We start from the raw sequence: 27,762 nt of genomic DNA on the forward strand, positions 1-27,762 counted from the left end.
CCCACAGTAGTAATGTCTGTCTCTTTTTTTATCTTGAGGGAGTGCATACTAGCGGTTAAAAACTCCCTAGGCTATTTCTCTTGCCTGTGGTCCTACCCAGGGGAAGAGGGAGTCATGAATAGGGGTTTGTAAGCTCTAAAGGAAGTTGTGTAAACAGCGCCCATTCCAGCTGGAAACTAGTCAACTTCTAATGCTTCTCTATGAAAAGCTGACTTTCTTAGCCCTTGACAGTTACCTTAAAAAACACTTTTTTTTTTTTTTCCTCCTCAAAATGTGTACTTGCCTGTAAAATTGCAGGTCATTGGTATTGCGATAGGTTAATGAAAACGTTTTTCACTTTCAAACCAAACCCTATTCCTGACAACTGAAATGATAAGTATTGGTATTGTGGTAGGCTCTTCAAAGAGGACATGCCACCTGACAGTTTGGTTAGGTTTTCCTGTATGCTAAAAAAAAACTGGGTGTGCCAATTATTCTGATCTGCTTGCTGCTATTGCAAAATTCTGCTTCAGAATGTGTTCCTTTTAAATGCACTGCATCTATGAATACCTCAAACGGGTTCAAATAAGATGCCAATCAAATAATTGGCAAAACTCTTCTCTGAATTAAGTGGAGGTAGCTTACCACTTCACACGGCAGTTTTGGCTATGAAACACGTGTCAGATTTCAAAATCTAAAGACAAAAAAACAACACTTCATAGTGACACCACATCAAAGCGCCTCACTTTGTTTTGACCCTGTTCTATCAGCCCTTCCCAGCACTGTCTGTATCTTCTCGAAATACAGTTCATTTGAACCTCAGGCTCTTTCGTATTGGTAGGGTGTCATTCTGTTTTAATCTGCAAAAAAAGTATAGGGGTCCAGCACCATCACAACCTCACAATTAAATTTGTTTTTTCTTAACTGTCCCCTTGTCATATTATGACGCTTGCATTGTTATTGCATTTATGTATTTATTTATTTTAAGGGATTGCAAGACACTTTCTTGCATTTGCAGGTATGTCCCGAGAGTTGTCTAGCAAAAGTTTCCAAAAAACGGGAAAGGCCCGGCCGGCAGAAAAATAAAATAAAATAAAATAAAAAAATAAATAAGAAAATGCGTTTTTTCGGCTGGTTTCACGGGCCCTAGTTAGTTCTTATCTAGCAAACGTACAACAAAGCTTTATCGTCAAAAATATATATATTTTTTTTATTAATTTTTATTTTAAAATGCCATTTTGCATTGTAAGCCGTCAATGACTAAACCAATCGTGTTTTGGTTACTTTCCGTGAGATCTCAAAAGTCGAAATTTGCTTAGCTGCTTGTACGGTGGGAAAGGCCTGAGTATCAGTTTGAAGCTTGGCTAAAGCATGTATTTTTACAGACTTTCATCATGCATTAGTGTGGATGAAGCTGACTTGCACTGCACCCGACTTCCTCCTAACCTAAAAAGAAACGATCTTCTTCACGTTGAATAATGAATAATCCCGGTTCATGTTGCACGATCTATCTCTGTGAGCCACAGTCTCATTAAATATTAAGAGAGTGCGTAATTGGGCAATGGCTGCATGACAGCAGTTAAAGAAACAGACTGAGAGGTCGATTACACTATGTAACACAGTTTGTGTTCCTGGGTAGTAAGTGTTATTTCCTAATTGCTTATGCCTCAAAAGTATAGAAAATGGCTATTATTCCCCACAAACTGCTTTTGTGACCAGGACAGTGATATTTCAAAATATCACTATTTCCAATGGGAAAACGGGCAAATGTGTGTCTTTTCGTTCACATAAAGTCAGAAAAAAACAACATATGAATCCAAATTAAGACGTATTTATACTAAAGTAATACAAAAATGACTACAAATGATTTAGAAGTGAGTAGTTTTTCGAGATTTACGATTATACTGTAAATACAAAGTTTGTGGGGAATAATAGCCATTTTCTATACTTCTGAGGCATAAGCAATTAGGAAATAACACTTACTACCCAGGAACAAAATAAAATAAATTGTTACACGGTGTTATTTTTCTGACAGAATTCCCACAAGCTGCAGTGTCCGACAGTCGTGCTCAGTTTTACTTTAAGATGAATTGTGAGGTGTTTGTTTAATATTAACAGTCTGTGCACTAGATGGAAAAGCAGGTAAGTTTTTTTTTGCGGGTGGTTCACTTGTACAGACATACAAACATAACAGTATTCTGGAAGGAAATCAACGTGGGTGCTGTCCGCAGTTTCAGTTTCATAAAAGTGCAGAGTTTCCATACTTAACCATTTCATAGAATAGACTTCAAAAACATATATATATATATATATATATAATATATATATATATATATATATATATATATATATATTTTAACAACAGTGTTTATTGTTTTGTTTATTTCTGCAAACGGTAAACATTGGGATAGACCTTTATAATGGGCTGTTTTTCAAGATTGCACGAGGTTTGTACTGCTTGTACCGAACGGGTTTCTAAGACGTATACGGTATATACTCAAGCTTGCACAATACAAACCGGACAGGAGATGCTTTTTATGCATAAGGTCATTGGCAAAGTTGAGGGTCCCGGGTCCCCCCGCGTTGACCATGTTCCACAGTTACACTGTGCATTGGATTCAGTGCAGTATAATCCTTTTGGAACAGATTAAATCTTCATTAAGGACAATCTTCCACATATTAAGAAGCTCTTCAGGACTCAGCTTGTGGATCACCAGTAGGTTTCTATAGAAGCAGGGGTCGTTGTTCATGGGGCTGGCGCTGCGTTTCATTATCCCAAAGGTCTTGAACCCTGGGTGCGTTTCTGGAGCATGACCAGCTTTTTGGAGACACATGCCCAGAAACACGTCATCTATGGGGAATAGCTCGGTGTTGTCAGACACGGCAAATAATTTCCTGGCCAGTCCAGAAGCCATGAGAAATCCGCCCCCACCGACATAGGGAGGGTAGGGATTATCATAAAGCTCTTTGGGTATGAAGTACTTACTCTGGCGGTTACGAATAGGGACGGCTTTTGAAATAGTGTCTCCCACAAACAAGCCGCCCGCCTTCGGGTCTTCCTTCCTAAAACCTAGAAGCTCCAAAAGATTGTTTGTGTTCACAAAGACATCGTCGTCTCCTTTGAAGATGAACTGCACCCGGGGACAATAAATATCGAACCACTTGAGAAAGTTCACCTCCTTGAGGGTGAGGTTAAAGAAAGTGTCCATGAAATCCCACTGCAGGATGTCTCCGTATATTCTGTCCTCGTACTCAACGAGTTTCTGCAGGTTCTTGGAGTCCTTCCCCGCCGAGGGACTCCCCAGCAGAAACAAAGTCCGGATTGTCTTTCCGTTTATCTCTTGCCCCTTGCCCCACGTCTCCCTCACCGCTTCCCTCCTGTCGTGCTGTTCAATGACGGACTTCACCACCATCAGCAGGTGCACGTCGCCACTGCACTTCTCGGGGTGGTTTATGAGCATTGGGAAGTATTTGCAGTGCCTGTACAGAACAAACTGGTGAAACCTCGGGTCCAGGCGTATAAACCAATCCATTTTCTTCAGCTCCGAGTTCTCGGTGCAATTGACCGCTTTGATATCCCACTCGGTGGCCGTCGCGTTCGATACGGCGGTCAGATTAGCCCCCTCTGAACGGTGTGTGAGTGCGGGGGGCGAGCTGTTCTTGCTTAAACCTCCTTTGATGATCGTGTAGCTTTGGTAAAAGTCGTTTTCCAGATGAAACCACCCTGCAGCCTCATGCGTCCTCACAGACAGCATACTCTCCTTAGCTCGCTCATCAACCAGCTTGAATTTGTGAATCACTACCAATGTTGCAAACAGCAGAGACAAACTCAGAAGAGTTTTTAAAACCCTCTTTCGTCTAAAGAAATACTCCATGTCTTAAAGATCAGGAATAAATAAATAAATATGGCTATATTACAGCTGCTTCACATGAATCCACACCAGCCAGAGTTGTATAGAATTGAAGATTTCCATTTTTTTTTTTCCCTCGTCTACGACGTGCACAGGTTACGTTTTCCAAAAGCAACTAAATGCAACCATTGCGACACGTATTCCAGTAGATACAGGGAAAGGGAGTTGTAATTAATAAATAAATAGTTCTTCAAAACTCACATCTTTGTGCATGCTGGTAGGTAAAGCACCTCACTTGAAAACGGTCTGCTTGTTCTTTGCCACTGGCTTGGGTTTCAAATAACTTCCAAAAAAAAAACCTTCGCTCCGACAGGACAGCGTCCACCTTGTTCACTTCATGTTTGCCTTTTCTCTTTTTTTCTGCAGCGACACCGTGGTTAACGCTCTCCTTTTCGCAGCTAGTTCCGACTGTTTCCTTTCTCATTCATCTCTGCTGCCTGGTCGCTCATCTGCGCGTTTTTTTTTATAACTCTCCACCCCGGACCATCAGCCCTCAAGGAAGCACTTCATTGGCTTCTCTTCTTTCACTGGCTGCAAAATAAAGAAACCGTTGTGAAACTCCAGCAGCACGCATCGCTCTTTTTTAAATGTTATTATTATTTATTTATTTGTTTATTTTTTAAATGATGTATCAATCCTAAAATTTTGTAGGCGATGCACTTTTGGTCATAGCTGTGGGGCTATTTAACTTAAGAAATGTTACACCGGTGCATCTGTTATAAGATCATCAGAGACTTGATGCTTTCATTCGTTCTTTGGGATCTGTACATCGCTTAGTAGATTAGTGAATTATGACACCTGTGTTACATCAATAACAACTAAAACCAAATCACGTCTCATTAAGATAAAGCAAAACTAGATGGTGCGAGATGGTTGAGTTACGTATGTGTGTGTGTGTGTGTGTGTGTTACATTTGATAGAGCACAGCCCTTCTCTGCTGTCCTTAAACACTTGAAATTTTCATTGTATTCCTCGTTGCTCACCCTTTTCCTTTATTGGAGTCGCTCACGCTTCCTTGCTTCTTTCCCAGTTGATGTCCCCCTTCACACATGCTTTACCATCCCTGTAGGGCAGTGCCTTCAAGGATGTTATCGTTATCCTTAAATGTTGCTTGATTTCCAAAGCAATGCATGAGTGATTGACTGTATGAGCATACCACGGCAAAACTACAACAATCTCACTTACTGTATAGATACATTTACACACACACACACACACACACACACACACACACATATATATATATATATATATATATATATATATATATATATATATAGTGTAATTCCCTTTCACGTATGGGCTTTAAAACAATGTAAACTCACGTCACTATCTCATTTTGCAATATATATAAGCAGATGGCAACTGTGAGCAGTAAGAACTTTGTTTGAGACACGATCCAAAGCAATTCTCCACTGTCAAGCAATCACTGCTGAGGTATTGCAGGTGCTGGGAAGGAAGCGTCAGCTGTCTGGAAAATATGCACCCTACAGAAACACCAGCTCAGGACCACCACCACGTGGTATTGCATACAATTGCAGAAGCATCAGCCATTAGCTCTTAAAATGTTATCTGTTTTTACTTTTTAGCCTGACGGCAACACCTTTGACGTTTTTAGTATCTTAGTAATAATAATATAACTGATTTTAGTTGCTGCAGTCAGATCACGGCTTTCAACAAAGCACAGCGATGAAATGCAAAGCTGATTGCACACTGGGATAAACTCTATTCTATACACGGGCAAACACGTCCCAGTTCATGCCACGCACAAATATGGATCCCGGTGACCCGCACCATGGCTACGTAACCAGGGGCGGGGCTTGGCTTAGTAACAAATACGTCATTTAACTAACCGCGTTTCTGCCTCGCCATTGGTTTCACTTTAGGATCTAAGAAGTTGTGTGTATATTTGTTTTGTGTTCCCTACATATCCAATGTGATATATACCTTTATTTGGACATGAGGCGCAAACAGGTAAGTAACGTAACCAATAAACAGCATGTAAATATTTTGTGATTATTATTGTAAATAAAAAAAAAAAAAATAGAAAGTTTAAAAAAAAAAAAAACCCTGTCTCTAACCTAACGTAAACCGTTCTTCGTTACTCGCTGAAATAATAATTTGAGTTGCTGTCTCCTGTTCCAAACTACATTTTCACCTTGCCGTGTTATTTAAAAATACATGCTTGCTTCCCGCATAGAATCCCCTTCCGGTTGAGTTAGTAATGTCCTTGATCTCTGATTGTAATTCCCATGTGGTCACACTCTTATTATCGCGTTGATTAACATATATATTCCACATAGCTAGTGGAAAAGTTGATTAAAGTATACAGATGCTTAATAACGCGGTCGTGCCGACTGTGTACGAGTGGGGTCACAGGGAGAGATCGAACAGGATGATAACAAAATACCGCTAAAAATGTTGCTTTAATCTGCTTAGTTTTCTTCAGAAGTTTACTCTTAGGCGATACTTTGTTCCGAAGTACATTAACTGAAAGTTCATCCGCTCTCTCGCTGCTCCAGGCTGTACGTGAAGTGCGCAGCTCAGAACGTCTGAAGAGAAAAAACAGCGTGCTCCACTCCGAAGCCAATTCTACATACGAGGTCAGCAAATGGATGCTCTTGAAGATTTTTGAAATGTATTTTATTAAAACCCTGCAAGCCTGTTTGCTGAGAAGTGGCTGAGAAGTGGCTTCCATTAGGTTTAATCAAACAGGGATGAGACTAATATCAGAGCTTTTACTGTATTCTAACTTGCTGCTAAAGCAGAATGGGGTACAAGCCCATATTTGCGCAACATGTGGGACTTGCATGCTTTGTGAAGTGTATAATGACCCAACACTTTGCCAGTCCTAACCCAGCAAGTACACTGGCTGCGTCTCTTGTTATTTGTCAGTGGAAGTCCAGCTGCATCATGTTAAGTTATTAGCTGCTGTGGGCTCTGCTAAGCTCCTTTGCTGTTGTACATGTCTTGTTTTAGTTGTACTGAGGTGTGACGTTTCCAAACAGGACCTGGCATTTTGGTGTCTTGACTGGAACTGTGATGTGGGCCACGTTGCCTCCCTGAGAGATGTGACCATTGGTTTGGGAATGAGAGCTTGTATACAAGGCAAGGTACAAGCTCTATGAAACAATGAGCGGATGTTGTATTGGTTTATTTCCCCAGAGTTCTCTCAAGAAGGCTGTTTCCCAGCGTTCTTCGAAACAGCAGAAATGTGAAGACCTGGCTGAGACTGTGGATCATCTCTCTGCTGGGAAACCACTTGAAAATGGAGATGGCAATGCGGAGAGAGACAGCCTGGGGAAACATGGGGAGCAGTGCACAACAGAAACCGGGAAGAACAAGCCCTCCCACCCAGACACTAACGAGACTAGTGACGGCTGCCTCCGATTAGAAACGGCTGCAAAGAATGGCAGCATTCAGGATGCCCAGTTGGTTCCCAGAGTTGAATTCCAGTTGGATAACAGCATCTTTATCGATGAAGACAGCAACCAACCAATGCCTGTGGGCCAGTTCTTTGGGAACATTGAACTTGTACAGGTAAGATTGAGGGAACTTGTTCAAGTCTACCCGTACTTGCTTCTGGACAGATCCACCCTTCCTTATTTTACTTGGTCAGTCTCTGTGTTGGGTGCTTTCACTTGATTCCAGGAGCTGTTCTTCAGTAGCCTACATTACATATGTAATTTAGTCTTGGATCAGCCAAAGTCTATTCATATTAGCAAATGCCAGCACCATGTAGTGCTAAAGGAAAACTTCAGATAATGTATTGTGAACCCCCTTGCTTTTTGTCACTTAGCTTGTTCAAAATCTGTAACCCTCACAGCTCTCGACTGTATGGCACCCATCTGTATCAGTGCTTGCACCTAACTGCTCCACACTGCTGTATTCTGCTACTGCTCTCAATCACAATTATACTTTTTGTGTCTTGTACTTGATTTTACTCCTAAAGGTAACCGTATTCGCGTTTTTTGTTTGTAATTGCTCTTATTTGAAACGGTTCTTATCCATTTATGGTACTTACTACTTGCTCTCAATGGAATTAACTCTGATTTTATTGAATTTTAGAACTGCTATTATCTGTGATGTGATACATTGTAAGTTGCCCTGGATAAGGGTGTCTGCTAAGAAAGGAATAATCATACAGTTATTTCTGTGTTCAGGACTATCCTGCGAAGGCTCCAGCTGCTGTGCCGATGAGCAGACGAGAATACAGAAAGTTACACTTCATAGCCAAAGACGACGATGATGATGACGACGACGATGAAGACAGCCTCCTAGAAGCACCTCAGCAAAATGGTATTCAGTCTGTGCTCTAGCAGCTTCTGTTAAATTCTGTCACCTAATACTTACAGTTCCTGATGGTTCTGAAAACACCTGAACCATGCGAAATGAAAGCAGCCACTGTTGAGGTTAACCTGTTTCAGATATTAACTTCTTGCAGCTTCTTTTTTTTATTTGCAGGGCCAGTTCTTAAAGATCTCTATTGATTGCAATTTTTATGCATTGCACAGGTGTCTTGCAACAAACGAAAACCAGGAAAAACGGACTCTTTTGATCTCTGGGAGGGGGGGAAGAAAAAGCAGCCCCTTGTCAGAAGTGCCTAACTGCATTTTCATTCTGTGACTACATTCCTTCTGCGCAGGCAAGAATCCCAAGCTGTTAGGTTTGGGGTGATCGTGGAGGTCAGATGATGTTATACTGTATACTGGTCTTTTTAATATGAAGGAGATAAGTAACAGAAGCCAAAATCAGATGGGTTCTTTTTTTTCTAACAGTGGACAGTCCTTTCCTATTTAATAAGCTTGCACTAAACCAAACGGTTTTAAACCAATGACTGTATTAAAAATATTGTGAGGTACTCCTTTTATATCTCTCACCATGCCATTACCATTCTAAGCCATGCTTTGTCTACTGCAGTTGTAGCTTCTTTACTGTTACATTGTTACATGTTTATTGACTCATTTTGAATGAAGTGATTGTTAGCATAACACTATTCAATAAATCTCAGTGTGTTGGATTAGGTATAAAAAGAACATGCTTTGCACCTGAAATGAAGGGTATTGTTAATAATATTCACATTTTAAAAATGTGTTAACTGTTGTATCAGGTATTGGTAAGAACTGCAAAACTGTACTTCTGAAAAGTTTGTTCCCTTTATTTGGAAACTTTGTTCTTGAGCTGTGAATAAGCACTCAGTTCAGATGGAGTGATCTTTAGCTTTATTGTCTATCAGTGGTTTAAAAGATGCCTGTAAAGTTTTTTTTTTTATTTTTGTTTCAACCATGCACGTTGTGTTGGTTTTTTCCTTTCTCCTGGATATATTAAAGTTTTCTATTAAAATTAAAGCATTTATAGTGCATTCTAGTTTTATAATAAGTGGGATACAGTTACATTTAAGTGAATAAAATGAACAAGTCTCCACACTTGCCTACCAAAAAAAACCACACCCACAATAGCAACAGTAAGATTTATCTTTTTATTTTCTCTGCATAATTTAAAAACAACTTTACTGATGTTAGTATTTGAAGCTCTGTTTATTTCATCAGCTTGTGAGCTTGTCCTTTGCTCTGTTAGAGTTCATTTAAAAACTCAATGAAAAATATCTAAACGTAAATTCATTTTATAAAAAGTAATAGAAATATAATTTTACATGATCAGTCCGCAGTGGGACACAATACTTTTTTTTTTTTTTTTTTTAAAGATTTTAAAATCTTGTAAAACACAAATAGCTCTTTTTGGAAGTTTGGCTCATGTTTATCTACTGCATGTAAACGGGGTTATTGTTTGGTTATTGATCACATAGTTTGAGGCCATTTTGTTTTTAAAAATGAAAACTATAAAAATCACTTTAAACAATCCTTTAAAATAATGTGTATCCCTAAGATTTGCTTGTAGGGTTCAACGACAAGCCTGCATAACTTCATTGGTTTCTTATGTGTGTGCATTTCCTTGAGAATCCAGCTCAAAGGCTTTGGTTTCACACCTCGCTCGTTCACTGTCTACAGCGTTTTCTTTTACTGTACACTTTGCTCCCATCGCACTCCAGATTGTGAAAGGTTTTCTTGTGGCAAGCGATGTGCACAAGTTTGAGGTTCTCCCTGGTAAACAGTAAGCTGTAGAAATACTCCCAGTTGATTTCTCTGCCGTTTTGGTTTTGCACTGCTTTTGCCAGGGCAGGAATGATTGTACGCTTCTTCTCAATCCTGAAATAAAAAACAAATCTCCCTATTACAGCCTGATAGAAATGTCAGAGCAGGTACAAGCTAATCCCGGTTCCCTTAGCTAGAATCTTTTCAAAGGGTATTTACAAGTTTCCACTTCATATTTTATTAAAATCAAATGCAACCATGAATCATTTATTAACTATCCCATAATGAGCAGCTTTATTGATGCTTGTACAGCTTATTCTTAAAGCAGCCTATTCTTGAGGTACCCAATGAGATACATCACACACACACAGGGTCATTATGAAGTCATTTGGCTACTCATTGATGTGCGTGTGCAATACACATTCACTGATCTCAGCAGATGAGTTAGTGAGTGTTGAACTACCAAAAGCAGATGATAACTTGAATAAGGAGCAGTACAATAACAGAAAGATACCTGTGGTCAAGGTTCCAGGTGCTGAAGAGGATTCTGCTCTCACGGTTTCCATAGGGATTAATAGAGTGAAGAGACAGGCACTTGTCTGCATCAAATGCACCCTGTAACAGAATAATCTTCAATTATCATAGCAAAGGCATCACACACCAATTAAACACCATTACACCTGATAGGTTTCCACCACACATAAGATTTAAAGAATGCTTTTATTATACAGAAACTGAACATATGAAAGTAACCTCACTCAAGCAACTGCTGTACAGACACGCACTTGACTTTATTTTTTTACAAACAAGTCATTTGCGCTTCATTTTCAGTTTTTTAGAAAGTGTAGCTGCTTCGTTTCCAGATTAATCTTATCAGGTGTAGATTTATCCCAGCTCGTAACTCATCCAGGAAGTTCTGTTAAGATGAAAATGAGGAAAAGTAGCTCAAGAGATCTTACCGCGCTCCTTCACCTTTTCCCTATCTTTATTAAATTCAATACACTAAGTGCTGTATCTTTGTACACACACCTGACAGGAAAACCAGCCCTCCGGGGTGCACAGTCTGTTGTCTCCCTTTTCTCTCCTGTCAAAATAACAGCCATTGTACTTCACAGTTTTCAGCTGTTTGACCATGGTAGCCACAATCTTCTGGTATTCGCCCTGCACCTTGAGACTTTTAATGCTCCCAGTATAGTCTTCAACCTAAAGAAACCAAACCAAACCGGATTTATCCTGTTGTATACGGTGCTATTTTTAAATCGCTATTGTACAATAATCCAGACCCACATTGCAGGTGGCCCTTTTTCCTTTGATTAAAACGTTCATCATTCAGAAACGTGTTCTCATACCTGTAAAAACCTGCTGTGCTTTGGTCTTGCTCCAAATCAGATGGCTTACGTTTTGTATAGAAGCTAGTGCAACTTAATATAAAAACAACAACTACACCTCACTTGCTTATATATGCTAAATTGCTGAAAGGTAAAAGTGACCCTGTTTAACGAAAGAATAAAGCCACCCATTCCTCTTGTCAGTTACCTCCTTCAAGTAGCCACGCACTCTGCTTTCACCGTTGTATTTCATGTAAGCTGATTTAGTCTTAAACCTGGAGTTCATACCTGCAAGAACAATGCAGAAAATGTAAGTGGGTGGAGTAACAGCATACTTATTTTGAAAGCAGAAAAGTGCTTCTGCTGAAAAACACCAAACTTTCTCAGCAGCAAATGAACCATTTATAATCTGCATGGATTATTACAGCAAATTCACTGTTATTGGTGTTAAGCATCTATTTTGAGAACAGATATAAAAGCTTTGCTTGCTAGCATTCCAGCGAAGGCTTTAAAATGAAATGAACCTGCGTGTTTTAAAGGAAGCGACGCAGTACACTGAACTTGGACTGCTTGGCTGCATTGTTACCTTCAAACCAGTCTTCGTCGTCCTCTCTGTTCTCAGCCTCTGCATCGTCGCTCAGGTTGTGAATTATCTTACGTCTCTTTGGTGCATTTTCATCAGACAGGAGGCTCTTTGCTGACTCAATGAGGAGGTCCGTGTGTGTGTTGGAAGTGGCTAATAAGTGGCTTACATCACAGACATCTGCAGGACGCAGACAGGAAGAAAAAAACAAGCCATTATAGCAATAGCACATGACTATTAGAAGTAGAGGAATTCACAAGACAGGGCAGAGTGTCACAAGCCACTTAACATATCAGCACTAAGCATGCAAGTGTGGCAACTATGAAACAAGTTTAATGTTGGCCAGTGCTGTGCAAACAGGGAACATTAATCTACAGCAGGGGTTCCCAAACTGTGAGGCAACTGTTCCTGTCCCTATCACCTCATCTGTTTAGTTAAAGGTGCAATGCAGTTTTAGTTTAGCACATCCATGAATCCTTCTGTGATCCAGGTGCTGAATGCATAACAACTGACACATCAGCTTACCGCTGTCACTGTGACTTGCCCTATCGAACCAAGGTTGGATAACAGGGGGTTCTACTGTAGAAAAGTTACTGTTAACTGCCATTCCACTGCCCCTTGGTGAGTAAGATTAGTTCTGTGTTGTCATGGAGATTGCGGAAGTAGTCTTCAGTAACTTCAGTTCCATCTTCGTACAAACACACACGGCAACCAGCAGGGCGGAGCTGTTTTAAAAATAATAATTCAATTACATTTTTTTTTTTTTTTTTTTTTTTAAAAAACCCATTCTGAAACTTTCTGAACAAAAGTTACATTAAAGTCTAGCAATAGAGATGTTTCAGGTAACCACCTCAATTTAACATAAAGCTATCAATGTACTTAATTTACAATCATAGCAAAATTGATACATTAGGTGTCACGTTGTATATGGTACCAGTCCGCAAACATTGAAAGTTTAACACAGAGTGCACCTTCATCTGCCATATTGTAAGCCCTGGCCATATGATGCAAACTATATTACTGCCCAGAAACACTATAGTTTCCTACAGTAAACAGCAGTGCATGCAATAGCATATTATACGAAACTATAGAGTTTTATAACGGTGCTATATTATATGTTTGTATGGGAATGGCCTCTTGTTTGGAAGTTTAGCTTCAGTTGTTGCTATGTGACAAAACCTACACCAGGGGGCGCTGTCTTATTATGTTATCATAAGAAAGCATTTGACAGCACTACAGTATACTTGACTAATGTTTCAGTGTCGAATAAAGATCACCCGTGAATTGTAATTCATTGCGTTATCAGAACCTGAGGAAAAATAAATACGACAACAACAACACACACTTCCTCTTACTGGCGGGATGAGTTTGAACTGCGCATGCTCACTGCTTTTCTTGGAAGATGATGTTCAGTCACTGGCGGTGTTGTTGTCGGAATAAGTTCACAGAGCGCCACCTGCTGGATACATCGATAACACTGTTCCATTGTAGAAGATGCTGTTCTATAACTACTAAGCGGGCTAGAATTTTTAAAAGTCTGCTCTGATTAATTAAATCGTCATTTTTGTTTACATGTATATAATCTTGAATATAATCTACATATGCAGCTCAACAGCTCACCAGCAGTTTCTGGAATTTTCATCAGGTGACTCATTAGATAGATAGATAGCTAGCCCACCCACAGAAATAACGAAGTTAAAATATCAGCTTTTTTTCCATTTCCTGTGGTTTTAATGGTGACCAAGCTGCGCACAGACAATAGCGCATTTACTGGTAGTTACTCACCCGTGTGGTTTTTAACATGAGCTGAAATCACCCCTTTCAAATAATGCAGTGCTGATGTTGTTCGATTAGCAATATGTTGCACCCTCAAGAAAGCATAGTAAAGTGACCCAGACACACGCTGTCCTGTTGGAAGCCCATAGGTGGTGCATTGTGCACTGAAGAACGCATCATGTCCAAAAAAAAAAAAAAAAGTTCCCTGTTTTTATTATGTGAATAACAGATGCATAACTGCCAAGACATCTAGAACAGTGAATGAAAGGGGAAATAGTGACCATTCTCCTTGTTGCCTTGGTTTCATATAACCCAGCACTCACTAGCTCTTTACATAACACAACAATTCAGCTTACAAAAGCAAAAGCTAATTTTCCGAAAACAGAAAGAACTGCACTGTAATGAGCACTAGCTTGGAGCACACTTTTACACGTACAAATAATGGTATTGTATTACACATCTAAAAAAAAAAAAAAAAAAAATGCTGCTTTTACAAAGAACCTAAGAAAATATCTGTGGTTGAACTTCCTATAGGTGAGAGACCAAGGTGGTCTCTACAAAATTCTACTTAAAAATGTTGTTATCCAATCACATGACAGTATTTCCATGTGCTGTATAGGTCCCGTTATAAAAAGAGTGCTAGCGGTTACCAAATCATCTCTCCACTGTCAGATGCATTGCTAAGAGCTCATCAGCCAGGTAAGAATCACAATTCAAAATGCTGTTTGTATTGAATCCGGGTGTTCGGGACATGAGGTCTGTAAGATCTGGTGTGGAAGGTGGCAGACATGCTACAAAACCAGTATTGGGCTGCTACAGTTCTACATAGGTTTGAAACATAGCAGGGACTTCAGTTGTGCTGAAATTGTCTGCTTGAACCTTTTAAGGGGGTCTTATACTCTACTCTTATACTCTACTCTAGATATATTATATTAAAACCAGCCAGGAGGTTTAAGACTTACTGGTACCAAAGTTATGAAGCAGTTTGATACGTCTAAGCTCACCAGCATTTACTACCCTAGTAGTCTAAGGAGTACACTTGTTGCCATTGCAAGTTGTTTAAGCTGCACGCTGCTACTATGCTCTGCTTATGCGCTTCTGAGTTGCAAGTAAACAGACAAAAAACCTAATTTAGTTGTATTTTTTGGTAGAAGCTGTCTGGTTGTGTATACACAAGTATATATTTTTGTTTCTTTTGTTTTGTAGAGAGACCATCAGAGAGAAGAAAATGCAGAAGCTGCTGCTGATTTTTCTTGCCTTGCTAGCTGAGTCTGCTGGACTCCCTCCTCCCTGTCTAACCCTTGTCGCACACTCAGTGCCAAACCAGAAGCCCTGTGCCCTGCTCTCCATCCCTGCCTGTGCTCTGAACCTCACCCTATCGGACGGGCAGGAGAACCACCTGCAGGCCCGTGAAGCAGGCCTGCATATCTCCGCTGTCACGGTGAGAGAGGGTTGTCTCCTCAACGTTTGGCTCAGCAGCAACATCGCCTCATTTCAGCAGACCTGCCACGTGTTTACTAAGGGCACCTACACAGACCTGGGATTGGATTCTCACCGCATTCTCAATGCCTACAGCTGCAGTTGTAGAGTACTGGGAAAGAAACCACATCCGCGGCAATCCTTTAAGGACTTCAAAAACAAGCATCTTGTTGATCCAAGCACCAATGGAGACAAAATGTTCTGGAATCAAATGATGCGAGACAGACATCTTACCGACCGCAATATGAACACCTTTATATATGCGCGTGATGACAAAGCGAAGGAGATGTGCAGGGGACAGCACCTATGTGGAGACCTGTTTAAAAGCAGGAACTTGTTCAACATCACTGTTGTACAGAGAACAAAGCCAAGTAGAGATTACGTTGTAAAAAATAAAATAGAAAAACATGTTATTGTAGCCTGCATAAACAATGTACCGGTGCATTTAAATGGTACCAAGTAAATTTCCCCTGTACTATCATGATATACAGTATGCACTGACATTTTACACAACTTCATTTATACCTGAAATGCAGAATAATCTGCTTGCTAATGCGCTTTTTTCTACTTACAATGGACCATTTCTGCTTTGATAGCATAGAAGAAGAACATAAGAAAGTTTATAAACGAGAGGAGGCCATTCGGCCCATCTTGCTTGTTTGGTTGTCAGTAGCTTATTGATCCCAGAATCTCATCAAGCAGCTTCTTGAAGGATCCCAGGGTGACGGCTTCAACAACATTACTGGAGAGTTGGTTCCAGACCCTCACAATTCTGTTCTGAATGTCCAGAAATATTGAACATCTTTTGTGGTTTTTTTTGTAATGCATTGCTTTAAAACCATTGACAACGTTTAATAAATTGTTTTCAGCCTTTGCAGTTGGCATTTTCTTAAATTTAAATATTCTAAACTAATTACAGTACAGTTCGAGTACTAAACCAATAGAGTACTATGGATTATTTATATTGGAAGAAGATTGGAAGATAGATTAATGGAAGCCACATTAAACAGACTACACACATTGTAATATACTAAAGCGATGCCCAAGGGGGAAAAAAAGCAGCGGGAAGAAAGTTAAACGTTTATTACCATAGCAGCAGTTGATGGGAGTGGGCGCTGTGGGAAAAACCAATGTCCCTCACCCCCCCTCACCCCCCCTCACCCCCAGAAGTATAACCGTCGTTCTGTCACCCTGGTAACATGAAGCCACGCTAAAGGAGAAACCATTCCCTCCTGGTGGTTAGGGAAGCGCTTTATTTATATAATTGTCTTTCTATTTGGCAAAATAAATGGAATCTTAGCAAAAAAAAAAAAAAAACCATAAATATTGTGGATAAAATTTCTAAATATATTTTTAGGGAGAAATACACAAGCGACTGATAACTTTTGTTTGATAATGTTATAACTGTACTCCCCTGGTTATAGTGGTAAAGTATATGCCGAAACAAACATGGCAGATGGATACATTGAAAAATGAACGAAGGTAATTGTAAAATATCTGTGATAAATTAATGTCTGATAAATTAACTGAAGTGATAAAGGTTGTTTTTTTTTAAAAAAAAAACACGTTAAATAGTCACCTTTGCAACCCAAACTTTGCTGAAATGAAAATGTATTCCTTATTTGATTAAAATTCATAATATATTTTCAAGTCGTTGGTAATGTTTTAGTTTTAGTTCCTAACATTTGAAGTATTATGTTATTTTTTGATTAACAGCATGGCTCGGGACAACCGCATATGTATTCCGTAATTTGATTGGAAATTAAAAAAATAACCTGATACCATAAATACAACTGCAGTACAAGTGTGCTCGGTCCGGACTCATTTGCAGATAGACTGCGGTTAAAATGCTGGTGCTGTGCAATGTACTCACATGCTGTCAGTGTATTGCAAATTACAATTGCACTATAATAATGAACCCGTATTATACAAGCGCTTTGACTGCATTTAAACTGTATTCTTATATATAAAATATCTGACCTAAGTGATTGCTGTGAAACTGGCAAGTGTGTTTAAAAATATTAAGAAGCTATCATTTAACAGATATTCAAATGGTTTCCAAATTTTGATAGATAACTGGAATGTTACATGCTACTCTATCAATCTATCAGTCATTCAATTAAATTTTTATATAGCGCCTTTCCTGTAAAACATCTCAGTGCTGTACATAGCTTTACATTAAAATTACATTAAAACAAGTCTATGTGAGTATAATAATGATTACTATAAGAATCATATACATAATGCAACTATTATTATTATTATTATTATTATTATTATTATTATTATTATTATTAATAATAATAATAATACTACTGCTACTACAAATAATAATAATAGCAGACACTTTTATCCAAAGCGACTTACTGAGACTAGGGGGTGAACTATGCATTATCAACTGCTGCTGCAGAGTCACTTACAATAGGACCTTGTTTTACCTCTTATCTGAAGAACAGAGCACAAGGAGGTTAGGTGACTTGCTCAGCGTCACACACACAGTGAGTCAGTGGCTGAGCTGGGATTGAACTGGGAACCTCCTGGTAATTTATTAATTTTAGTAGACTCCAAATACATAAAATTTAGCCCCTTTCTGTGAAAGCGGTGCTTATAGCTCAAGTAAATGTGTTCAACTTTTTTTGTGCAATTTATATCAAATATTTCTTCTCCAAGAGGATGGTGCACAGTAAAATCTGTGCCATGGTGATGTTCAAATTTGTTTCCTTTCTCTCAACCAAGGTGTCTGCTTGAGTTCTGCTGGACCCGGCCCCTGCACAGTGCCAGAGTGGCGGAGCGTTTTTGAGAAACATGTGGGAATCCCGCCTCACATTCAGAGATGCAGGCTGACCCAAGAGAGGTCAGAGGGGTTTCAGCTTGTCTTGAAAAACCTGGAAGGTACACCAATCAGACAGGTGAGAGAGAAAAAAAAAAGTGTCATACTACTTTCCATGTGCTAACATGTCTTTGCAATTGCACCAGTCCAGTAGTACAGTATTAGCTTTTAGATGCATCCACTGCAGTAAGGTGTTCTGATGAAACTTTATGTACTGTTTTTTGTGTTGCGTGCATAGATCATTCTGAAAGGGGGTATGCTTTTCTACCTGTTGTGCAGCACATGACACATTGAATGTGGAGCTTGTGTTGGTCTGTTTCCTTTGCAGAATGCATTGGGGCCCGTCCAGTTATGTTTTTGGGTGTGTTTGTGGTTAAGTGAGCTTTGTGTCTGACCTGTGAGGTACAGAGTTGTGTGGTGTCCGATTTCTCAGCAAACACTTCTGCAGCAACACAAAAGATTAGACACTGAACCTTACAGAAGTTCGTTTTCTTTTCCCCTTGCAAGCATCATTTTGAGAATTTAGCAGTTTATCTTTCCTGCTGCTGCTTTCTCGTTTCGGGGAGTACGATTTCGTGAATATGTGTCCAAATTGGATACAGTGGCTTTATGAACATTGGATTGTGACTGTTACGCCACAGTCACCTTAGGGAAGCTGAAAATTGCATTGGAGACATGTCAGAAACAATATCAGCAGACAAATTCAACCAGTCTGCTCGTCTCTCTTTATAGATTAAGCACAATGGTTTGGTATTCCACCTCGTGTTTAAAGTTATATAAACTGCACCTGACAAAACTGAACCAGCTGAAAAAAAGATCTGACAGGGGCTAAGGATTTGCTGTCAGAGTATTTGATAAAAAGGGAGGAATATGAACACAAATTGTGGTTTATTGCTTCAACGTTTTTTCATAGCCCTTTTTTAAATAGACATTTTTCTGCTACTGAGGACAGTATAGGATGTGCTCTGCTCAACAGTGATAAATGAGCTGCAAAACTGGGACATCTGACTGTACATGTGCCAACCTCTTTCTGAACAAAGTGCTTAGCTAGATCGTACACATAGATAGTACAGTATATGCTGCTTACCCTTTCAAGGTTACAGCAGTGCTTGTAAAAAGACCTTTTTATTAAGAAGATGAATTTGCATATCCAGATCAATGCATAACTTTCCAAAATAAATGAATAAATGCATTGCTTTCACTGTGTGGTACAGTTTCTAAATTAGCATGCAGACATTCGCACCAGAAATTTAATTACAACACTGCTTTTAATAAAGCTCAGGTCGACTCCCATAGAAAGTTAATAAAAAACATCAATTAACGAATCCTTTGTGGAAAGAGGTAGAGGGCAGGGTCCTGTTGTCTTTTTGTTTGAAGTTATTTATGTACTCACTTAAAGAACCAAAACAGAAACAGATTGAGCTATCACTGCAGTTAATAAAACCCTGATTATTTATCACCGCCTTGGAAAAACAAACAAAGTTTAGCAGAAGTCGAATCTACCACCTGTTAAAAGTCCTGAAAAGGAAAGGAATGATTCCTGCCAATCTGAGAAGGCAGCTTTTTTTTTTCAGAAGTGGCAGTCTGTACCCTCGTGTTTAACTCTGGGGCAATGGGAAGGTACAGGTCAGTAACCGTTACAATGGTGATAGTCTTTGATTGTTATGCTTTGGTATGGTGATGTATTTCTCCATTGAGTAAAGTATTGATCGAGGTTCTTTTATTTTTAATACCCAGAGACTCCTGGAGGGTTTCCAGGGGGTTCATTACCAGCTCCGTATCTCGCTCTTCGATGTCACCTACCGGCACTTTTTTGGGAGGACGTGGAGGAGTCCTGCAAGGCAGCTGAGGAGCTTACCAGGGCACCCCCCCAGAGTGTCCTTTAACGAGGTAAGGAAGACTGGGCACCAGTGACTGCACTGCTGATAACCATACCCACATCTTGCCAGGGGAAACCATGCCAATATAAGAAATGGCACATTATTTATCACGTTTGTGTGATGCACTGCCGTTATGGATTCTGACCCCTGTTGGTGAGACAAGGTTAAAAGTTCTATAGCCAAACACGCAGACAAGCCTGGTCCTTTTGCCCAGTGCTTAAGACTCTTGCTTGTGCCATGCCCAGCTCTATTATATATGCTTGGATGTGAGTAATTTTAATGTTGAGTCTCGTATCACTTTTTCATTTTTGTATTCTAATTCTTAAAGGACGACTTGGGTCACACATGTCATACGAGGATAAATGTTATCTTCAGCAAAAAACAATGAACAAAACCAAACAAAACATGTGATTTAGGCTAATGGCGTTATCTCAGTACTCCCTAGGTAACTGATGGAGTCACTTTTAAAGATTTTTGCACTTCAGCAGATGGCGATGCATTAAATACTTTAAAGGTTAGCTTGGTACTAATTGCTCGTTTGTACAAATGCCATGCTCGCAATTACAACGAACCTCTCAGCAGCCCTGCAAATGAAAGAGCATAAATAGGGGGTTTCATTTGAAGGGCCTCATAAAGAAACTAAAAACCAAGAATGTTGTTGAGACAGCCAAATAATCCTCGCACTGAGGACTTTATAGAAATGCTTGAAGTGCTAATGTTCATTCCTCCTTCACACTGCCAAACAAACCCCCACTGCAACAGTTCCCACCCAGCGATTTCCAAATGGATACATAATGAAATAGTTTTCATGCTAATTAATCTGGTGCTTATGTCTTCAATCTGCATGAAAGCAGAGCTGCAGGTGTTATAGATCAGGCTAATGTTCTACCCTTGTTCTGTCACTATTGCGATTGTGATGAGACTGAACGAAGGTATGCTCGGGTCATGTGCTAAAATGATTCGTCGCAGAAGCGCAGTTAATATAATTTCTCTGTCGTGCAGCTCCGCTAACGCTCCTGGCTACTTAATATCCTACCGGGAGATTGGGAGGAAGCAGACAGCTGTCAAAACGCCCAAATTATAACACACAATAAAACAAGAAAACCAACAGCGTCTCTGACATGTAATTAGCTACTTGCTGAAGCTGAGGCATTTGCTCTTGGCGAAAGCCTAGTCCTATATTAGCATTGAAGTAGATAACAGCTACTCTCAGGTAATGAAAATCAGATGCTTGGAAGCACAGGAACTGACCAGGAAGCAGCAGCACATATGTTCCATTTGAGTAATCTGAGACCGGAGGCTGTCAGCAGCAGTCGTTATGAACGGCTGCCTAGCAGTGTCACAAGTGCTAAATTGGGCATCGTTTTTAATTCCGACGCTCGTGTGAAGGTACCCACACTCTGTTTTATAGCCTTTATCTGAAAGAGCATCTGGTTTGCGAAGCTAAGCAATGGATGTGTCAGTGTTACTGCATGTATAATGTATCACCCTCTCAGGGCTGGAGTAGGATAATGCTGTTATCCAATATGATGACTTCTGCTTGTGCTGCTGCCGCAAGACCTTCAATTTGCGGGAGATTGCTTTAGATTCACAAGGCGTGGACTTGAAAGATAGGACAGCGAGCAAAAGGCAGACACACAAATTGTGTAGTATCAGGACCTTTAAAAAATAATATGACAGGTGATGCTGTTCTGAACTGTACAGTCAGCTTGGTTGTGGATTGAATTTAATGCCCTTCATAATACCTTTGGGTGTATTCCCCGTGAAATCCCTCTCCGTAGATGTGTACAGTTTTCTAATTCAAATTTAAATTCAGATTTTTTTTTTATTATCATTCAACCATACACACATCTTAGTAGGATCACAAAACCATGTGCTGATTCATACCTCAACGAATGTATACAATAATTGTTTAATCCTTTTTATCTTGCAAGGTATTTACATATATTAATTGTCTAATTTATAACCTGCAAGGTTTAAAAATATTAGAAGACCAGTACAAAACATGCACACAATAATAAACCCCTAGCAAATCGGTGCTTGTGTCATTCCTGAAAACACTTTCCAGAGAATGACTTTGTCGCTCCGCTTAATGCTTTTAACGTTAGCTAGCTTCTCAACATATTTATTTAAATGGCTCTTATGCAGTGTCATACCTCACCTGCACCCCATTATACGGCAGTAAATAATTGCTTGTTATCAAAATAGAAAGGAGTAGACTGCAACAGCACAGCAGGAAACCACTGTATGAGATTTCAAAGAGGACTGTCACACAGTGATGGATGCTTTTTAATATCCAGTGGAAGGAAAGAGACTCAAACGGGAAACAAACAAACAGACAGATTAAGAGAGGAGCAGACTTGGAAAGATGCATCTTACCTGACTCCTGGGCTAAAAATGTTTTGTCCTTGATATGACACGCATTACAGTAAACTTGAAAGCTGCTCCACAATCACTGAGCAACCACTGCTTCACAACAACACGCATCATCTTCTATCCCCTGGTAATGTCCTAGATATTGGTGTTGCTTTCAGGCGTGAGATTTAACCTGGATACTCACCGGGAGTTAGAACCTTTCGATAGTGTCACAGGGTCCTGGGTGTGCAGACGGGACCTTGGCTAGTGTGAAAAACAACTTTGCAGATGGGTTCAGTTTCTTGTGGGATTAAGTTCTCCCCAAGTGCCTTGTTCCTGGCTGCAGACTTTCTGTAACACATGGAATTTGAGCAAGGCTATGAACACCCAGCTGAGGCCTGGCTCCTCTAGTGTATGTCTCAGAGACCCAGGGATGATAACAAAGTGAACAAAAATAACAGATTCGAATGCCCTTTCTTGCACTGCGTTGTGCTGAGCAATGAGAAGAGGTTCTCTTTTCTTGTCTACAGGGGGCAGTGTTGTCTCAAGTACAGAGGCAAGGTGTTTGCAGTATGAATCATGTGGTTTTGCCTTGTTCGGATTCCCAAATGATTGGCATCCCACACTTTTTAGTCTTTAAATGTTTTGCTGATGAAGCTGTCACTGTGGGTTAAATGCAGGTGACAATTAAACGGACGCCTTGTTTGAATCAAAAAAGCGTGCCTCTGCTCTCAGGCGGAGAGCTATGGGTTAGATTTTTGTAAGCATGGGAAGGGAGGGTTTAGATCACGCATGGGCATACCAGCTCCGATAATATGAGTGGTGTGGGGGGCTGTAGAATTGAAGTAGCCCTTGTTAGCATTTGTGAAATATATTACATTTTTCTTTTGAAATGTAAAAATATTTGATAAGTTCTCACAAATCCGCAATTCTTTGGTTGCTATAAAAAATAAACTAATTTACTTATATTAATAGATAGCTCCACAATCCTCCCTCCCTCCCTCCCTCCCTCACCAAAAGTAGATATTTTTAGATAAAGCGGCTCAAATAATTTTCAATAAATATTCTAGTAGTTCAACTTGCTTCCTACATTTTTTAATCAACAATCTATAATGTTATCATGTAGGTTACTTAGTTTTAGCTGGGACTGCTGATGCGTTTCCATTTACCTACATCCTATTCATTTTTATATGCATTCTCTATATACTGTTACCCAAGAGCGCCATGTACAGAAACTAGAGATGCCTGTCAAAATCTCTTTATGTCTGTAGGCTGTGGCATAGCTGGAATCCAGGCTAATATTTCAACTCAGTAAAGGTTTTTACATCACAGTTCTAGCCTGGGGGTCCAGTGGGTTATTGTCATTTCTTAAGTGAAGTTGGGGGGGCCGACAGACACAGCCTTCATTTCCGTTGTCTTATCAACAGAATCATGGAAGCCTTGTTTTTATCTGGTTTACCCATCCTGACTAAAACTGATGTGCAACAGTTGCAGCTTTTATGAATGATTAGAGAAAAAAATCAGGAATGTCTTTTTTTGCTTAACTGACTAATAACCCTTTATAAATGGTGCATTTCTGAACTACTGAGCTTGCTCTGCACTGCGGTACAAAGCAGGAAAGAGACAGTAATCATTGAAGGAGAGCCTGCCTTGTTTCAGCTGTACAATGCAAGCCTAGAGCCAGGCATCCCTTCAGAGGCAAGGAGAGTTTGGGCTGAGATAGATGAATGAACTCTGGGGTCTTGCTGTTGAGATGCTAGTGCTTGAGGTTGCTGAAGTTGTTCAATTGGAAAAACAACTAAAAGATAAAAATGACTCTCGCCCAAAACGGCGGGTCTCAAAACTGAGAAAAGCAATCCCCCCTCCCCCTCCAATAATATTAACCACTCCAGGATAGCTCAGGTTAGGGGGCTTTTAAATATACCTATTACAGCACAGGCTGAAAAAACAATCAGTTTTTTATTTTTTATTTTATTTTATCAAGGTTGGTAACTTGGCTCAAACCGTGCTTCCATGATTCACCATGCACTCCAAGCAGCTGTGCTTTTACTAGGGGATACACAGGGGACCCCCAAAATCGATAGAAGGTTAACTTAAGTGGTGGTTGATGTTTGCCATTAAATGTGATGATAACCAGCTTTTTAGTGCTTTGACTGCTTTGACTTTGGTGTTTGTTTGTAGTTTTATCTTTTTGTTTTTTTAATTCAAAACACATTATTATCAAACATTATTTTTGTGCATAAGACACTGACACTATCCAATTAGGTTTTTTTTTTGCACAATGAAGGTACTTGGTTCTGAAAGTGTTAAAATACAAATGAATTTGAAAAAATCTTTTACTTTATTTGTAAAAGTAAGTTATTGGCTCATGTGCTGTAGGTTGCTGGCAGCACACAGTGCTGTTTACTGCTGTGGGAATAAGCTGAATGTAAACTAACATTTCTCGGTGAAAGACTGCCTCAGTTCCTGCCAAATTCGATATCAAAACATTTCCGCAAAACATCTGCGCTAAGTGTGTGTGCTTAGCTTTGTTTGATTTCACAGGAAGAAGTGTGGAGAATGTTATTTTGAAAGGTATTTTACATAAGCCTGTGTAGCTTCATGACAGGCCAGTGGAGAGTTCAGATTGTATTATTAAGTTGCCCAAAGCAAATCATAGGTTACACTTAGTTATTATGCACCCAGAGCTATATACAACCTCCTTGAAACTCAGCTGTCTTTAAATGCATAAAACACAATGGTACCAGTTTATACCCAATTTGATATATTAATGTGCTGCTGTGACATACAGTACCTCTAATAAAGTTCCAAGAAAATTAGCACAGGAGTGTGAGATTTATTTCATGCTGCGCCAGCACATAGCGATTGCACATGATAGGCTAACACTTGAGTTGCTTGCCATGAAATATAGCCCTTCTGTGCATCTCAGCAATGCAGCCAAAGTAAAAATGCTGATTTTATAAAAAAGGAAATGATCGCCCTCTGTAAGCTGATTATATAAATACAATACAGACTGGAGTGGTGCAGCAGATGCTCATTGAGCTTGTTGTGCTGTAAAGGGGTGTTTATGATGAGCCCTTGCTAAAATACAAGGAGCCTGTTACTCATGACATGAGATAGGAAGTATCAAGTGTTGAGTTCGTATGCTAGGTGAGCGCTCGATTATTCAGTTTATTTCATGAGAGCTTAAAAAGAGAGTGTTCACTGTGCTGTCTGGTGTGAATAGTGTACTGTGTTTGCAGTTTGCATTGCTAGTCATTGCAGCCTATTCATTACATTACACGTTGGAGAATACAGTATAGTCAGAACAACAATTTAACTGCTTTAATTTAATTTCATCCTGCAAATAAGTTGGTTCATGCTAGTTGTTTGTATTTTTCTCTGAAAACCTGCCCCTTTGTGACAAAGGTGCATCTAGCGGCCTCCCTGCCCATTTCCTTTAGGATACAGTTCAGTCTAAGAGACTGTCTTCCAGAGTTCCAGAGTAGCCAAGGCAGCACCAGAATGCAGTTGTCAGCAGACCAGGCACTCTGTTTGCTGTGGAAGTTTATGTAACCCTGATGGGATATCCAACTGCCTTCACCAGAGCCACTGCTAACATATTGCAAAGAAATCAACAAAGCATTTGCATCTTATTAAAATAGCCATTTATTGGAACACAGTCTAGTGATGGAGCCATTATTTAAAGGAAAACTACTTTCACATGTGCTACGTAGTACACCTGGTGTTTAATGTTCTCTAATAGTCTATATAATTAACTAATGTGTAGATTGTGCCCATCTTCTGGTTTGGGGAGTATTCTAATGTTTGTTTGTTTTTATTGCGTTTTGCAGATTTGTCATAGCGGTTCAGCAAATTGTGGATTGCGGAAACTCAAACAAAATGAAATTGTAGTGGGTGTTTTACGTGGGAGGTTGTAGTTGATTTAATCCTATTTGCCTTGATCTATCTAAACTGAAGCTAACTTTATGAGTGTAAGGAAATATACAAGCATTCAAGTTTATTTATCAAATAACACATTATGGGAAATGGTTAGGTAAAAAATGTGGGAATAATGATAACTTTGATCTGACCCCAATCAACTCAAATTAGGATCACATGCTAGCCTACCAGGTGAAGCAGTAGTATCTAAAACACTGGGAACAGTTGAAAAAGAGATTTTGTTTTAAATTGGTTCCCTCCAGTAGGGGAGAATGGTGTGCTAACAAGGGACAAGCCTGGATGGGACGAATGGTATTTTCTCATTCCCCAACTCTTATGTTCTTATGTGTGAAAAAGTGAACATATTTGAGGAGCCACAAGAAGACGACATTCGGAAAAGGAGACTGAAATGAAATCATGGATAATGATGAGTTGAAAAAGCCTAGTGTTGAGAATGCAGAAGAAGGGAGACCTGAAAAGGCTCATCTGTGTTGAAGCTGCTCTGGCATGACAGTTTTTCCGTGTGTCTGAACTGTCGAGAGAAATCGCGTCACTCTCATACCCTGGGATCTGGATTCTGAACTGTCCCAGCACTGAGTGAGAAGGGGTGGAAATGTCTCTGTCTCAGCTCTGATGGAGCTCGGGGCTGGGCAGGTCAGGCACAGAGCTGTGTGTTGTGTTTGTGTTTATGGTTTTTTTTTTGGACATGTTGAAATACATTGAATTGAGTGAAGGTTGGATTCCATAATAAGATACAAAAATAAATAAATACATAATCAATGCTAGATCTCTCATTTATTTTAAGAAACTTTGGACATCTAAATGACATTCTGTCGACAGACAGCCTCTTCATATTCCAAACATGACTTTTTTCAGTACTTTACAATAGCTAATACGTTTAGATTAAAATTGACATGCAAATGTATTTATTCCCTGTTTTATCCTGTTTTTATACAGTAAAATGAATCTCTGATCACAGTTACCTTGACCACAGTTCAGTGCTATTTGCAGGCTGCTAGGCTGAGCAGATGAAATGCAGATACTTGACGGTGTTTATAAGCTTTCTTCTGCTCACGCTCTATGTAAATTAGGCTGACAGCTGTTCCAGTCTGATCCCCAGAGGAAGAGAGGGAACAGTTATGCAATACTTTGCAACTTTACTTCTGTGCTTAATCCCCAGGATTCAGTATCAGCACCAGGCACGTGGACTAAATACCACTGCAATAGTGAATTGACCCCCCTGCTTAAGTGTTTGCAAATTTACACCTGTTGAGGACAACTATTGATTTCAACTTGACCTACTACCTGTTCTAGGCATCAGAGGCAATGGGTCATGTTTTCAGGGTGGCCAAGAATGTTGGGACTGCACAAAATAAGCTATGGGGGGACACGTTGCTGCAATCAGTACTTGCCTATAGGGTTGCTGTTAACCCTTTGCTGCCCAGTGTCCAGTATATTTGACACTAGCATTAAATAGGTATGGGAACATACCTGGGCAGCACAGGGTTAAAGCCCATACGGGCAAATCACATGGTTAACTAACCTAAAGCAGCCATAGATATTTGTGTTTTAGGCCTTGGTGCATTCATTCAGCACCGTATCACTCTGTGATGTGACAGTTAATGATT

At 39.7% G+C, this 27,762-nt stretch overlaps 4 protein-coding genes across 5 annotated transcripts in view; 2 read left to right on the forward strand and 2 right to left on the reverse strand.

Moving 5' to 3' along the window:
* Window positions 1-2,318: 2,318 nt before the first annotated feature.
* LOC121328421 (UDP-GlcNAc:betaGal beta-1,3-N-acetylglucosaminyltransferase 7-like) lies at window positions 2,319-4,404 on the reverse strand. The gene has a single exon (XM_041273068.1). It carries the CDS (start codon window positions 3,852-3,854, stop codon window positions 2,598-2,600), a length of 1,257 nt encoding a protein of 418 aa, XP_041129002.1. The 5' UTR covers window positions 3,855-4,404; the 3' UTR covers window positions 2,319-2,597.
* A 1,353-nt stretch (window positions 4,405-5,757) lies between these two features.
* On the forward strand, window positions 5,758-9,238 carry LOC121329320 (UPF0688 protein C1orf174-like). Of its 2 annotated transcripts, XM_041274874.1 has the most exons (5): window positions 5,758-5,864; window positions 6,413-6,493; window positions 7,056-7,430; window positions 8,054-8,189; window positions 8,405-9,238. In XM_041274874.1, the coding sequence occupies exons 1-5, from the start codon at window positions 5,850-5,852 to the stop codon at window positions 8,446-8,448; spliced, it is 651 nt and encodes a 216-aa protein (XP_041130808.1). In that variant the 5' UTR covers window positions 5,758-5,849; the 3' UTR covers window positions 8,449-9,238. The 2 variants fall into 2 exon arrangements, with proteins under 2 accessions (XP_041130808.1, XP_041130809.1); XM_041274875.1 differs by lacking the exon at window positions 6,413-6,493 and having other exon boundaries at window positions 5,759-5,864.
* A 170-nt stretch (window positions 9,239-9,408) lies between these two features.
* Window positions 9,409-11,662, reverse strand: LOC121329321 (DNA fragmentation factor subunit beta-like). Its single transcript, XM_041274876.1, has 4 exons — window positions 11,519-11,662; window positions 11,012-11,185; window positions 10,497-10,597; window positions 9,409-10,096 (listed from the first exon to the last, which is right to left on the reverse strand). Exons 1-4 carry the CDS (start codon window positions 11,594-11,596, stop codon window positions 9,886-9,888), a joined length of 564 nt encoding a protein of 187 aa, XP_041130810.1. The 5' UTR covers window positions 11,597-11,662; the 3' UTR covers window positions 9,409-9,885.
* A 4,924-nt stretch (window positions 11,663-16,586) lies between these two features.
* The window catches only part of LOC121328358 (nephrocystin-4-like), a 75,341-nt gene continuing 64,165 nt past the window's right edge, over window positions 16,587-27,762 (forward strand). The window contains exons 1-3 of the mRNA XM_041272982.1: window positions 16,587-16,630; window positions 17,885-18,057; window positions 19,716-19,868. Coding sequence (XP_041128916.1) covers window positions 16,621-16,630; window positions 17,885-18,057; window positions 19,716-19,868 — 336 coding nt within the window. The 5' untranslated portion in view covers window positions 16,587-16,620. The remainder of the gene's footprint in view (window positions 16,631-17,884; window positions 18,058-19,715; window positions 19,869-27,762) is intronic.

Source organism: Polyodon spathula, chromosome 16 (genome assembly GCF_017654505.1).
Source record: "Polyodon spathula isolate WHYD16114869_AA chromosome 16, ASM1765450v1, whole genome shotgun sequence".
Taxonomy (NCBI): Eukaryota; Metazoa; Chordata; class Actinopteri; order Acipenseriformes; family Polyodontidae; genus Polyodon; species Polyodon spathula.